The sequence below is a fragment of the Lonchura striata genome, chromosome 17 (assembly GCF_046129695.1).
Source record: "Lonchura striata isolate bLonStr1 chromosome 17, bLonStr1.mat, whole genome shotgun sequence".
Classification (NCBI taxonomy): domain Eukaryota; kingdom Metazoa; phylum Chordata; class Aves; order Passeriformes; family Estrildidae; genus Lonchura; species Lonchura striata.
Window position 1 is genome coordinate 4,992,852 of NC_134619.1, and position 11,865 is coordinate 5,004,716.

Here is an 11,865-nt window from a genome sequence, read left to right on the forward strand (position 1 = left end):
AGTTGGATTTTTTTTTTCCATTACAGGACATCATTACCTGCGCCAATGTTTTCTAGAAGTGATTTTAGTGTGTGGAGCATATTGAAAAAATGCATTGGACTGGTAAGTTAGCTTGAATGAAGCATTTGTGTCAGGTCTCTTAATGTCAACTGATTAATTTTATTGCTTAAACATCAAAACACAGAATAACACCTGGTGCGTTTTCCTTTTTTCTTTTTTTTTTTTTTTTGTTTTATTTTTGTTTTTGTTTTTTTTTGCTAGGAAACAATTTTAAACTGCGGCTCCCAAATCTCAACATTTACTTATTAACAGTACTATTTCCATATCTTCTTTAGGTGTTAGACCATGTGGATTGGCATTTCTGAAGCTGTCCTTTCAGAACTAGACCAAACCCATTAAAATATAATCAAATATGTTTGATACAATGCTCTCTTACCTGCTTTTTTTATTATTCTTTACTTAGCAAAAGATGATTTAGGACTTAATTTTATTAATTCATGTCATGTAGGAGATACAGTTGTTCTCTCAAAATTCCTTTTGTGGGATGAGTAACCTAACTCAAACTTTTGCTTGGACCAAATCAGTTGAAGTTAGTTAAGGTTAACATTTTTCTTTCTTTGCCTGTGCCAAAGTGAGGAAAATGTTGCATTAACTTCATCTGGTGGCATTCTGCTGTTTGCTAACTTTTAAGCACTTACATAAGTGTTTCAGTGCTCAGTCATGAGTGTAACTTTGTAATTAAACAGCCAAATTTGCTTTGGTGTAGTAAAAGACCTGGGGACTTGGAAATCTTTGTGTGAACTTAGTATCTGTCTTTATCCACATGGGAAACTAGAAATGGTCTGACACAAATAACAGGCTGCTTAAATAAACCACTAGAATCTGTTAGAGCAATTCAAGTGCTATTCTTTATGTAAATGTTCCTTTCAAAAAATAATTTGTGGTTGCTGCAGTGAAATAGATAGATTTTATGCAAATAAGCATGTGAGGTTTTCCAAGGAGTGTGTGGCACTTCAGTATCAGCACAGAGCTGGTTGGCACATTATTGCTGCTTCCTAGGGAAATTTTAACCTCTTCTGCTTTACACAGAGCACAGCAGAGAAGGTAACATCCTCTGTGGATTTATTGGGTTAGCTGGACCAATGTTTTAAGTTGTTATTTCAGATTGCAAGTAGGGTTCTGCAGTGCTTCCAGCCGCTTTCAGCTGTAGCACTTGGAGGTCTTGCCAAACAAATATCCTTTGAGGAATACCATAAATAAACTTATCCACATAATTTTTTCAAAATTCTTGTTGTTGCCAGTTGTTTACTTAGTGTTGTGTCTAAGAAATCAACCTGCCCTTTGGTTATGTAGGAGCTGTCCAAGATTACAATGCCCATTGTCTTCAACGAGCCCTTGAGTTTCCTTCAAAGGATAACAGAATATATGGAGCATATATACCTCATCAATAAGGCTTGTAGTCATGCAGATCCCCTGGAAAGAATGCAGGTAAGAATCCCCACCACCTTCTGTGTAATTCACAAGTTTTTTCTCCCAGTCTTTGATTTTAAGACAGTTTCTCACTTGAGTGTATCTCTTTCTCAGAGGCTACAGTGAGAATGCCCAGTTTGTCTGTCTAAATGAGTTTCTTCTTTCATAGTGGTTGTATCAAATATTTGTGACACTTTGACACTTCATGCATGCACAGAGTTTAAAAGGAAAGTGCTACAGCTGACCATGCCCAAGGATCTCAACTAATTTATTTAACTGTGACTTTTTTGTGGCTTTATGTGAGGATGAAATCTTGGCTTTATGTGATTCTAAATTGGTTTGTTGAGTGGTCTCATGATTTTGAAGTTCCTGGATAAAAAATTGTCATGACAGAGACAAAGTTACCACGATTTTCTTTTCCAAAACTGGTGGTTACTGGGAGTAGGATACAGCACCTGGCTGGTCTGACACCAAGGCAGTGAGTATGTGACACTTGTGTGCATCAGGTGATGCTGGTGCTGCTCACAGCTCTGGTTTTACTGGAGTGCAGTGGAGGGTTTGTCGTGGCTCCTGTGTCTGTGTGGTCCATCCCTCCATTTCCCAGCCTGCAGGAGCTCCTCAGTGTCACCTGAACCTGCTGGCCTGGTGACAGAAATAGTTCTTACCTGGCCTAGGAAAGTGAGGCTCTGTTCTTAATGACTGAGGGGGCAGTCAAAGTTGGGGCAAAACTAAATTTAAAAAATCAGGCTGATCTTCTAGAAGTAGATGAGGTAGTGTAATCTGGCAGAATTTACCACTGACAATAATTCCTGTAGAAAATGAGATTCTTAAGTGCTTATATTTCCCCACTTCTTTGTCATTTATTCTATGGCTTAAAAAATACGAAGCAACTCCTTTTTGGAATAATAAATACTGTAATGTGCAACAAATAAAGTACAATAAACTTAGAGTTTTAATGCACTGTTCTCATAACAATGTGTTCTTAATTTGCTTACAGGCTGTAGCTGCTTTTGCAGTTTCTGCTGTAGCTTCTCAGTGGGAGAGAACTGGCAAACCATTTAACCCACTGTTAGGAGAAACCTATGAATTAACCAGGTAGTAATTACTTTATACTGGGAGCTGGGGCTGTTTGTGTTCTTGAGTTACTCTCACACTGGTGGTTGTAGTAAAATACCACTAAAGTAGATTTCTGAGTATAGCTAAAAGTCTTTTCCTCAAACTATCTCAGACTTTCTGAGAAGTTGTTATAAAAGTTAATAATTTTATTTCTAAGTTTAGGCAGAATATTCTTTGAATTATTTAGAGAAAAATTGCTTCATGTACTTCTACCAAACATGCTTCCTGAGCAGACACTATTAATTAATTTAAATACTGTTTTGTTGATCATGTCAGATAGAGAAATTAGTCTGAAGGACTTTGAGCTTACTCAAATAAATAGGAGATATGTCTGCAGTAAAGAATTCTCAGTCAGACCTTTTCATGTTGCCCAAAGGGTTTCTGTATTTTCATGAGTTATTTCAGTGAAACTTCAGATGCCTTTCTGGGTAGGAATCTGGTTTGGGGGTATAAAAAGAAAGTGTTCAGAGTAGAAATCCTTTCATTTATTGTAAATGTGTCACAGAACTAGAAAAGGAAAAGTCTAACCTTCAGTTTAATCTGAAAATACTTCACTTTTTCCTTTAAGTATCAACTCATTTCTCTTGCAATATTAAAAATTTGCTTACTGTTTAATGCTTTTTTGTTGTTGTTGCCAGGGAGGACTTAGGATTTAGGTTTATATCTGAACAAGTCAGCCACCACCCACCTATTAGTGCATTTTATTCTGAAGGCCTCAATAAGGACTTCATATTTCATGGATCAATCTATCCCAAACTAAAATTCTGGGGAAAGAGTATAGAAGCAGAGCCTCGAGGAACAATTACTTTGGAGCTTCTGAAGTGAGTATGAGAAGTAAATAACTTTTACTTTTTGTAATAACCCTGTTGGCTTTTCAGAGGTGATTACCTCAAAGCTGCTTACTGAAGAAGTTGTAAGAATTGATTTACAAGTTAATTTTCACTGCTTAATTTCAGAGCTGGATTTTTTTGTGTTATGGTTCCATAGCTGTAGCAATTTGACCCAGTTTTTCCATCATGAAAATTAGCATTTCTTTACATTTTGGTTCTACTGAAAGCTAGTTCTGTGAAGGCATGTTAAATTTAAATATAGAGATAAAAGTCTCTTACTGGGCTGTTCACACTCATCTCAATGTTCAGTATTGCTGTTGGTTTGGGTGGTTTGTGTGGAAAAAGCTGCATCTCACAATAACTGTTGTGTGTGGTAAGGGAACAGGAGAAACTTGTCAGGATTGCCACTCACAGAGAAGGATCAGCTTCCTACTAAAATCAAGAATGCCTCTCCAGATTGCTCCCAGGCTTGTCTCTCATGAATTATGTGACATCCCATGAGTTGTTTTGTGTCCTGGTGGCACAAAGACTCTGGAGCTTTCCCAAGTGGGACATGAGGATGCACTAGAACTAGAACAGTTGCAAATAAAGCATTCTGCATTTGGTGCTTTTATAAAAGCCTTTCTTAGGCCTAACTCTGAGGTGCTTTTGAAATGTTGACTTAAGAAAGTTCTAAACATTTGGTTTTAATAAAAAAACAACTTGCCTCACGCAGTAGGCATTGACTTTTCCTGTACTTTCTTTTGGAAGCAGTTTAATTTTTCAGCTGTTGGCATCTAATATTCCAAAGTTCATTGAAGTATGAATTGGTCTTGGAGATAAACGATGATGAAAATAAAGAAAATTTCTTCTGAATATAGAAGGAACTGTGAATGTTAGTACAGAATGTAGGTGTTACCAAAATAATATTTGTTCCTTGAGAGCCTTTCTTTAGAGGACTATTAGAATTCTTGCTGAGCCTAATCAAGGCTGAGATTTAAATTTGAATACAAACAGTTAAAGCATTTATTTGAAGTAATTACTTCAAGTTAGCAGCAGGAGTTGAAATTTTGAGCCTCTCAGTGTTGTGATTCAGACCATTCTGTTGCTTTGAGGAGTCTGAGAACTGCTCAAAGCCTAAGTGAACAAGGAACTGTTTGGGAAGCAAAGCTGTGAGTCAGTATTAAATTGTGCCTTTATGTTTACCATGACTATTTTTCAGAGCGTTAGAAGACACTTTTTTATCACTTCTCCAGCACAAAAAGTGCTTCAATTCATCAGCCCTGACCATAAGTGGCTTGTGTTGTGTTTTGGTTTATGCTGTAAAGCTTGTGGTGTCAGAATAGTTCAGGAATAAAACTATGTTTAAAGGCTGGGGGATGAATTTGAGGGATTCTGGTATTCTTTCCCCCAGCTGAAGGGTGGTCATTGTTCTAAAGACTCCTTGAAGAAAAGGAGCTGTGGGAAATAGTGAGACTTCAATGATCTGTTATTTCTCTGTACTGGAAAATGACAGGTGGGTTGGAAACATTCCATGGGAGTGTTCTCTCTATATTCACTGGATGTAGAAGTACAAGGCACTTTTTACAGAGGACACTGCTTTTTCTGTATTTTCTGTTAAAACTGAGTTTACAAACTTTTCTAGGATGGATTGATTGCCTACCAGGTGACTTCAGGATTTCCCTTACCAGCATGGAAAGATGAGTGTGAATAGATGGCTTTGACTGCTGGTGACAATAGGAATTCTGTTGTTTAACTTTTTGATCATTTATGGAATAATGTCTTTTAAGGATTTAGAAGTTGTAAACTTACCTTTAAAGCTTTTCACAAAACAATAAACCAAAGATAAAACCAAGTGGAAAATCAATTCTAGGATTTTTCTTTCTTCTCAGTAAATCTTTGGGGAAAGGATGGAATTGAATTGTGAACTGAATTTTAAAATGTCACATTTGTGGAGCTTGCAGTAGTGCTGTTGTGTCCCAGTGGTGTTAAACAACCAAATAAAAAGAAGCAAAAACCACTCACACTCCCCAAAAATTACCTTCAGTGGCACTGGGACTGGCCTTAAATACTGATGAGAAAACTTGTGTTATGTTTGTGGAAACCACAAACAATATACTGCTGCTGCAGCAGTTGAATAGAAGACACTGTTAGGCATTAGTTTGTTAGTCTGGTTCTTCTGCAAATACTATGTTTTATCACTTAAAACTTCAAAAATGATAATGAAAAAGATTAATTCCTGGACTGTTCTTTATGTTGGGCTGAAATTTGTAGTTCAAAGCACAGCCACTATAAAACTCATGTAAGAAAGGAGAAGAATAAGAGCAATATCACTTCATTAACTTGCACTAATGCTTGGATACAACACATTGTTGGCTTGTAAAGAAAAGTCTGTTTCTCTTCTGTTTTGAAACTGAGTGCTGGCTGTTCAGAGGAGTGCTAAATATTTTGCCTTGCCATGAACAGAATTGAAAACAGGCTTCCATCTTAAGCTCAAGAAAATAATTTCTTTCTCTATTTCTTTGACAGGCACAATGAAGCTTACACATGGACAAATCCAACCTGTTGTGTACATAATGTAATTATTGGTAAACTGTGGTTAGAACAGTATGGAGTGGTAGAAATTGTAAATCACAGGTAATGTTGATCATGATCTTGATTTTTGTCAGACACACGGGAGGCTTTGCTTTGTAGCTCCAAAGTGTTGTGGGTTTTTTTTTTGTCTTTTTGTGAGGTTGTTTTTTTTCTTTTCTTAACAAATGCAAACTCTCCCTAAACCTGGGATTACTGTCATAATATTATTAATGAAAAGGCACAAAGACAAATGGCCTATGGAGAGCAAAGGTTTTACATTTGTGAGTTACTCATCCAAACTGAGCACCATTGCCAGAGAGCAAAAATTAAATTTAACTCCAGAACTATTAAATGGGATAATTGTCAGATTGGATCTCCACGGTGTTGATGGTGATTTTTTTTTTTTTTTTAGTTTAGATAATGGACAATGTCTTAAATTAAGGGCACAGCACAGAAAAATGACTGCAGAGTTGGGAAATGTGAACTTAGAGAGCATCAACTGCTCTGCCAACTGCCTTTGCCAAAATCAAAGCTTTTTACTTGCATAAAATAAAATAACCTTCTACATAATGAGGGAAAGAATTTTGTGAGAAGCATTACTTCTGCACACATTGCTTTGTCAGTAAATGAGAGCTTAAACCCAACAAGCTGCTGTTTGATACTTCTCACAGCATCAAATCTGTAATCCTGTCTTTTGTACTTGCACAAAATTTGTTAGTTTTGTGGAATTTTAAAATTTGCGTGCCATTTTTAATGTTCTGGTGAGATAATAAACCATAGTTAAATCAAAATTATATATATATATATATATATATAAAACCACTAGCTAACTGTAACTATATTAAAAAAGCTAAATAAGGTAAAATAAGTTTTCTGATGTATTCAGGGGCTTGCTTCTCTAAGCATGTACTTATTTCCTCCACAGTACCGGAGATAAATGTGTTCTTAATTTTAAACCATGTGGACTGTTTGGGAAAGAGCTTCACAGAGTAGAGGGATACATCCAGGACAAGCAGTAAGTGAGAAAAGCCTTTTGGTCTTTCTGTTTTTAATACTGAGGCATTTATTTTGCTGGCATAGTGACCACAGTGATATGACTTTCAAGTTGCTTGCAATATAGTTGGTAACCCATTTTTGTTCTCTGTGTCAGTATTAAACCCCCTGATTCCAGGATGATAATTTTTAAGCATTATTAGAAAAACTCTCCAGGCCAGGATTTGGAAATGAAGGGAAAATGCAGAGTAGCTGCAACTGATTTACTATTGTACAGTCGTAATTCCAGTCTTCATTTTTAAATAATGAGAATGTGGTTGCTAAAAGTTTTTAATTAACCCAGACCTGTTTTGTGACTCCGAGTCTCTGTATTATAATTGGCTTTGATGTACCCACATTCATTTAACAGGGGCAGAAGCATGTGACTGTGATGAGGATCTGTTCTGGAGAGCTGGAATGAGTTGAAACCTTTTCTTTGCCTATCAAACATCTGTGTTTTCTAAGAATCACCCGTTCTGTGATTCTGTGAAATCTACAAATAGAAACATAAAATGCAGCGACGTAGGAAGCTGAGTATTTAATGTAGATTAGAATCTGCAAGGCTTGGCTTAGTGGGCTCAGTCAGAAGGAAGAGCTCAGTGTCCTTTGCTTTCTCTGCAGCAGGAAGAAGCTGTGTGTGATCTATGGCAAGTGGACAGAATGTTTGTGGTGCACTGATCCCACCACGTATGAGACCTACAAAAAGAGTGAGAAGAGAGGTGGTGAGCCGAAGAAGAAGTCGGTAAGGTGAAGGATTCTTTAAGGAGAAAAGATTCTTAAATGTCAGAAATGAAATCAAAATTTTTTAGGTGAATGAAGGACAAAGGCTGTCATTTGGTAGGGATTGGACAGGGCAGTGAGAAGGTACTTGGCACTTTGAGCTCTGCAGGCTGTAGTGTGAGCTGCTGGCATGGAAGGGAGCTCGTAAGAATGGTGTCTGCTGGAGACTGGGCAAAGAGAAATCATCAAATATCAACTCCCAAGCTGATGTTGTCCAGTCCTTGAATGAGGAAAGTGGCTCTACTGCCAACTCGAGCAGTAAAAATAGTAGGATTTCAGCAGTAAAAACAATAACAACTTTGTTTAAATCAGATATGCTTTTTGGTGATGCAGATTTTCAGAAGTTAGGATGTAGAAAGTCTTTACAAAAAAGAGGTCTGGAAACATACAGGGTTTTTACTTTGCATGTAAGCAGTGTCAGGTAAGCTGCTACCAACACCTCAGTGTCATGTGGAAAACGGGAAATACTGTATGGTGCAGCAGAGAACTTTGGGTTTCCTTACATCAACAGTTACTCACTGACAATGAAAAGTTGAACAGAAGCTAATCACTTTTGATGTTAAGAGGCTCTAACTAGAAAAGAATTCGCATCAGAAGAATCTAGAGTAATGACAGGCCTTGCTTTTGGCTCTGGATTCCATCATGGTACAGGCTTATATTTTGACTTTTAAAAAAAAAAAATAATAAGGTTCTGTTCATATTAAGAAAATCAACTCTTTATTTCCTTCCTTCCTGTTGATACTATTTTTAGATGGGGAACTGTCTAACAGTAAACCAGATGTTGACATGGAAAGTAGCCTAGAACTGTCTTTTTAAATAATGAATACTGAAACCAAATTATTGAAATTAGACTCTTAACCATATGGAGCTGTTTTCTAGTGTATAAAACAGGCTGTGTTTAACCTAGTAGGGTATTTTTGATTGAAACAAATGAGCCATGTCAAAGAGGGCAGAAAGAAAACATAAAGGGGATGGAAGTGAGGAAAACTGTTACTGTCACTTCAGGATGTTATTGCCTAAACTTCCCTTCTGGTTGTTGTGTTTTTAAATGGGTTCTCATGGTGAAATCCTCTGAAATTCTGCAATGCTGCTGTCTGTGTCCTGCAGCAGTCAGATTATCTCAGGTTCTTAGAGCAGCCTTCTGAACCACTGGAGTTTGACATGTGCAGCTGGTAACAAAGGAACTTTGAAGGAAAGTCACCGTATTCATAAACTTAAGGACACAGTCTTCACAGTGAGAAAACTGGCAGTGATAATTGTGATTTGAGTCTGGAGCAAACTGAAACAAGGGCCTGGTTTTTTTTAACCACACATCCAAATGTTTTGCAAATGGTGAAGCAATATCCAAAAACAGGTGTGCCCTATTTGTGACTTAAGAACTAACTTGGGAACTGGTTTAAATTTCAGCCTTGGCTCATTTGCACCTGTAGAAATAATGGTCATGTGAGATGAAATTAAGCTGTGGCATAGGATAGAAAGGAAGCTGGAGAAAACACTTCTGAAAGACATTCATTTACTATTATTACTATTACTGATTTTTTTATAAACAGATATTCAAGTTTTATTAAGTGTTGGGAGACTATTCAGGGATATCAGGAGCAACACATAAAAATGAGAGGGACTGTATACAGAGTGAGGAAAAGCAAACAGGAAGAAGTACAGGAGTGTTCAGTATCTCAAATACGAACAGATTCTTCAACAGTCACTGCAGAATCCGAGATGAAACCATCCAATGTTCCCTTGTTCCTCTGCCAAATGTTATCTCTGTTTCAGAGTGAGGAAGATATTAAATCTGAAAATGATGAGGCTGATGATATGCCAGAAGTTCAAGACACAGTGCAGTTCATACCAGGCAGTAAATTGCTTTGGAGAATAAACTGTAGGCCACCAAACTCATCACAGGTAACTGTTTTAATCTGCCCATGCTTTGCTCTTGCTGGTGAATTATCCAGGGGAACATGAGTAATGGTCCAGGGAACCTTGTTGCAGTGTCACTCCTTGGCACAGGACCAGGCTCTGGCAGTTCTTGCTGCACTCAAATTATGCTCCAGCAATCTGTGCTTCAGTCCTGTGCTGAAAGCAGCCCTGCTGTGCCTGAGCTGGCACAGGGAATGCATGCTCCGAGTGCAGCTGGGAATCTGGGGACTTAGGTTAAGCTGTCTGGGAGATCTTTGCACTGACAGTGGCTGAAATATGGATACACATTCCCTTCTGCTGGCCCTGCTGTTCCAGGACAAGCTGCCACAGGGTGCAGTAACTGGACAGCAGGATATTAATTTCCATAGTTTCAACAAGACTTTTTGGTCTTTTAGGTGTGGGTGCTTTTGTTTTGTGTTGCTTTTTTCTAAAAATCATGATGTTAAATATCAATATCATAGGAAATCTGTCTTAATCCTCACAAGCAAAGGCTGCTTAAAAAAATGAAAGCTGTGATTTCTATCCCCATCTGCCCTTTCTTGTTCCTCCCCTCCAACAAAAATTCCAGCTGGTGTTGTATGAACCTAAGCTTGCCTTCAGGGCAGCCAGTAGGGATTTGACTCAGCAGTTTCTCTTGTAAGTTTTGTTGTATCCATTCATTGTAAGGGACCCAGCACTGCTTTGCTGGAATAACTTGTGTGTTCTCTTCAATTTGCTTTTCAGATGTACAATTTCACCAGTTTTGCTGTGAGCCTCAATGAGCTGGAGAAGGGCATGGAGGCGATACTGGCTCCCACGGACTGCCGGCTACGTCCGGATATCAGGAACATGGAGAACGGGAACATGGGTATGTGTTTGCTGCAGGAAATACTTGCACAGGAATAAGTTTTGGGAGGGCTGGCTGAAGGGAGGTCGATGCATGAGACAGCCTTCAGTTTCTCATTCCCAGAGCAGCCTTAACTCTTTTTTATCCTGTGCACTGAACATGCTTTTGAACAGTGTATGATGCCTGTTTTTTCCCAGAAGAATCTGGCAGAGCAGATGCATCTCAGGTGGATCCCAGAGCTGCTGTCCTGTGTTGTGATGTGTTTGCATGTATGTTAGCTTGGGAGGAGCTGCAGATGTGCTCCACTTACTCTGGAGTTTGTCTGGAGAGATGTGGTGAGCAGACATGCTCTGCTGCCCTGGTGTCTGTAAGAGGAAACACATGGCCAAATAGTGAAAAAAATCACTCTCTCTGATATGCCTAATCCAAGTTCTTCCCTGCTGTCTCAGTGTGGTGTTTCTGAGAGATAAAACACCAACATTTCAGTTTCAGCTCTGCGTTTGTAGCAGCAACTTCTCTGAAATGAGTTTTAGGTTTTTGTTGCTAGAGACTGTGTACAGCAAATGCTTTATCTTGCTTAAATGAATTCTATTTAATTTCTATGTTTTCTGCATTTTTGTTTCTTTTTTGCTAAATTACCAATTTATCTTGAAACATTGTCTAGATGTGGCAAGCAAAGAGAAGGAGAGACTAGAAGAGAAACAAAGAGCTGCTCGCAAGGAGCGTGCGAAAGACGAGGTGGAGTGGCACACACGGTAAGGGGCAAGGAAGGAGGAATTTGTTTAAGCTTGGAATAGTTGGGTACTGCTTGGATGGGTTTTGTTCAGGACAGCACGTGTCTGATTGCTTCCATGACAGCACAATTTGTGGTGTCATTTAAAGCACTGCTGGGTCAATAATTAAATATGTAGCTGGAAGCCAAAATTACTGCTAAGTCTGTCCTGGAAAAAATATCCAACAATAAATGCTGAAACCTGTCATAAGTAACTACTGTGGTAATGCTGGATGTTTTTTTTTAAACCTACAGAAGTCATGTTTTTGTTAAAATGAATGTTAAAATGTTAAGTGTCATCCCTCCTTTAACCAATTCCTGTCCAACTTTTAGTAGTTGAGCAAGACATTGTGGTCCTCTAGGGCCTTTTATTTTCACACTCTTTGGATTTCTTGGCTTGGATACTTCAGAAACTGCTTTTTCTAGTGAATTCTGAGTCACAGAGTGCATCAGGGAGTGATGTGTGATTTGGCTGCTGCTCCCACAGGGTGCTTTTCACAGCTGCCAATGCTGTGCAGTCAAGTGTGTTTTCATGGCCAGTTGCTGCAGATGCTTCCTTCAAAGGCAAG

The 11,865-nt window shown here is 38.3% G+C and overlaps 1 protein-coding gene across 3 annotated transcripts in view; it reads left to right on the forward strand.

The window, feature by feature from the left end:
- Positions 1-11,865, forward strand: part of OSBPL2 (oxysterol binding protein like 2) — a 33,876-nt gene that overhangs the window by 18,784 nt on the left and 3,227 nt on the right. For 2 of the 3 annotated variants that reach the window (XM_021553603.3, XM_077786988.1), the window contains exons 5-14: positions 27-102; positions 1,354-1,488; positions 2,468-2,565; positions 3,225-3,407; positions 5,925-6,032; positions 6,895-6,984; positions 7,623-7,743; positions 9,555-9,683; positions 10,422-10,545; positions 11,189-11,279. In XM_021553603.3, coding sequence (XP_021409278.1) covers positions 27-102; positions 1,354-1,488; positions 2,468-2,565; positions 3,225-3,407; positions 5,925-6,032; positions 6,895-6,984; positions 7,623-7,743; positions 9,555-9,683; positions 10,422-10,545; positions 11,189-11,279 — 1,155 coding nt within the window. The remainder of the gene's footprint in view (positions 1-26; positions 103-1,353; positions 1,489-2,467; positions 2,566-3,224; positions 3,408-5,924; positions 6,033-6,894; positions 6,985-7,622; positions 7,744-9,554; positions 9,684-10,421; positions 10,546-11,188; positions 11,280-11,865) is intronic. The other variant, XM_077786989.1, reaches the window with a different exon arrangement.